A 2860-nucleotide genomic window follows, 5' to 3' on the forward strand; every position below is an offset into this window, starting at 1 on the left:
TACGACCCAACCAGACGCGTGAACCTTCTCATGAGAAGAAATGGGCGTCGGAGCAGGGAGCAGTCGCCACGGGGCGACCGACCGAGACCCCCAAGTCTGCGCACAGCAGCGGGCGGCGGCTCCAGGCAGGGACCGGCCTGCCCCCTCCCTCTCCGCCCTCGCTCGCTCTCTCCCGCCCTCGGCCCGGCCTCCCAGCTCCTACTTCGGGTGTCCACAAACTCTGAACTCCCAGTGTCCGCGCCTCTCCGCCGCCAGAGTGCTCCACGCTCTGCATCCGGGGGTCCCCTCCCAGCGTTTACACCCACCTCGGGGAACCTAGCCGAGCCAGGGGGCACCGGATCCGATGGGTGGAGCGGCCAGGTGAGCCCTGAAAGGTGGGGCGGGGCGGGGGCGCTCCCGGCCCCACCCCGGGATCCGGTGACGCCGGGGCTGGAATTTGACACCGGACGGCGGCGGGCAGGAGGCTGCTGAGGGATGGAGTTGGGCCCGGCCCCCAGACACGGCCCACGGGCTCCGCCAGCAGCAGGTCCCTCGGGCCCGGAGCCCCACACCCGAGGTAAGCTAGCCCGCTTGTGCATCCCTGTCCCAGCTCGCCCCTGGGGCTAAGGGAGCGGGCAGGACCATCCCCCTCCACTCCATTCTGGCATCCTCCCTCTCCTGGGCCCTCAGCGCAGCTCTCCGCCCCTCCCAGCCCTTCAGTCCCTCTTGTCGCTTGTGGGACTGTGCTAGCCCTGCCGGCCCGCTGTAACGTGAGGCTCCCGCTGCCGCTACAGGGCGCACACTGGCTGCCAAGGCCACACTTTTGGCTAAAAGAGGCGCTGCCAGGTGCACAACCCTGGACATGAGCCATTTGAGCTTCGGGGAGAAGCCCAGCACCAGTCCCAGGAATGGGGCCTAGAAGAACACGGTGCAGTATCCCGTGGTGAGTAGCAGGCTGGTGTGTGTGTGGGCGGGGGCAAGGGCTACAGGACCAAGTGGCACCAGAGGCAAGGAGGGAGAGGTAAGGCCTGGGCTGCCCTCAAGGCACCTGCTCCTGGGCTCCCCCTAGCGCAGAGGGCCCCTAAGGCTGTCTTGCCAGGCTTTCCCTCCATCAGTGAGAATAGTCACCGGCCTGGCCTGGAAGGCCCTCAACCCACTTAGCCGACAGATGCTCACCTGGCCCTGGAGATCACCCCAGGAAGGCCTTGGAGGTCTGCCCCCCATGTGTGCAGGCATGGGGCTGTGCTAGGGTCCATCCCCCATGTGTGCTGGGGCATGGGGGTGAGGGTGACAGCTGGGACCCAAGAGGAGGCTAGTTAATGAAGACTCATGAAGGCTCTGGGGCCCCAAAGGGGTGTTTAGGAGTGCCAGCTGGTAGGGGCTCAAGAAGGCTGGCTGGGATCAGGAAGGGTGGCTCATGGGGAAACTTCTAGAAACAAGACTAGGCTGCCAGGTCCACAGAAGGCTGGAGAGCGGGCCTAAACCAGCCAGGCCTCAGGGTGGCTCAGCTCCTATCGACCAGGCTGACATGGAAGCCTGGCTGGCCCCTCCTGGGAGTGGCTCAGCCCTGAGTGTGACTGAGGGTACGGAAAAGCCCACCCTTCTTTGAGTCTTCAGGCCTGGCAGACTCTGCCCCCTGGTGGCCATAGGAAGCCATGGCCTGGGCCCCGTGTTTTTAGAGGGCCCATTAGCCCCATCATCCCCTGGCTCTGGAGGAACACCTGTGGTTAGAAGAGGAAACTCAGGCAGCTCTGGGTCCAGAACAGAGATCCCAGAGGAGCAAGGTGCAGCAGCTCTGGGTGGGCAGCACAGGCTGAGGCCTGGGCTTTACTGTCACCAGATAACTCTCAGAGTGACCAGCCAGCACCTGATTCTCCAGGCCTCAGCTTCTTCCCTGCAGTATGGACCAAGCATGTCTAGCTACTCAATCCTGGCAGCTCCAGCCCTATAGCACAGAGCAGGCAGTTTCTGGGAAAAGAGGACCCTGCCCTACCCCCGGCTGTGTGTCTTTGTCACCATAAACAACCTCTGAGCTTCTCTGAGCCTTGTTTGCTCATCTGGAAAAAGGGGAGCAATCATTTACCCCATGGTTTTATGAAAGAGGAAAGAACAGAAAGCACCTAACACATAGTAAGGTTCCCAGTGCAGCTGCTTCTCCTCTTGGATTGAGCCCAGCTACCCAAGTCCCTGTTCCTCACCTGGAGAAAGTGGGGTGGAAGGGTGACACCCTCAAAAGACAACTCATCTCTCAACTTGCAAGGTGCCTCAAGAGAAGGGTAGGGGACCAGGACATCACAGGCTGATGGGAGCTCCTGGTGTTGCTAGAGATGGAACTTGGACTCGGAGACCTCTCTGCACTGTTCCACTGCTCCTGGCCTAGGTGGCAGGTGAGTGATTCTCTCAGTGACTCCCACCTGCCATTGAGGAAAAATGACTTGACTGGGGAAGGAAAGCAACACTTGGCTTGGGCAGGGGTCAGATGTGGGAGGGGAAAGGGAAAAAATGTGAGAGGGGGAATGATCAGGGAGGACTGGGTGAATGGGAGAAGGAGTGGGACTTCTCCGGATGGCCAGTGCTCTCAGGCAACTCCTCCCCTGGGCTCACCAGAGGCGGCAAACCCATTGTACTTGAACCTAAGCCCCTCCTGAGCTCCTGTTCACCCACCGAGTAGCCCATGCCCTCTCTGATCTCAGCCCCTTCCTGAGTCCTCCCTCCCCAGCCCACCAGCATGCCCTCCTTCTCCCTGAGGCTTCTCTCTGTCTCTCTGCGCAGCCTGCCCTGTGGCCAACCCTGGCCGCTCTGGCTCTGCTGAGCAGCGTCGCAGAGGCCTCCCCGGGCCCCGCGCCCCGCAGCCCCGCCACCCGCGAAGGCCCCGCGCCAG

General features: G+C 62.3%; 1 protein-coding gene across 1 annotated transcript in view; it reads left to right on the forward strand.

The window, feature by feature from the left end:
- Positions 1 to 375: 375 nt before the first annotated feature.
- The window catches only part of ARTN (artemin), a 3111-nt gene continuing 626 nt past the window's right edge, over positions 376 to 2860 (forward strand). The window contains exons 1-3 of the mRNA XM_008058422.2: positions 376 to 556; positions 2240 to 2366; positions 2752 to 2853. Coding sequence (XP_008056613.1) covers positions 2307 to 2366; positions 2752 to 2853 — 162 coding nt within the window. The 5' untranslated portion in view covers positions 376 to 556; positions 2240 to 2306. The remainder of the gene's footprint in view (positions 557 to 2239; positions 2367 to 2751; positions 2854 to 2860) is intronic.

This window comes from Carlito syrichta, unplaced genomic scaffold (assembly GCF_000164805.1).
Source record: "Carlito syrichta isolate Samal-C Ts95f unplaced genomic scaffold, Tarsius_syrichta-2.0.1 Scaffold303334, whole genome shotgun sequence".
NCBI lineage: Eukaryota > Metazoa > Chordata > Mammalia > Primates > Tarsiidae > Carlito > Carlito syrichta.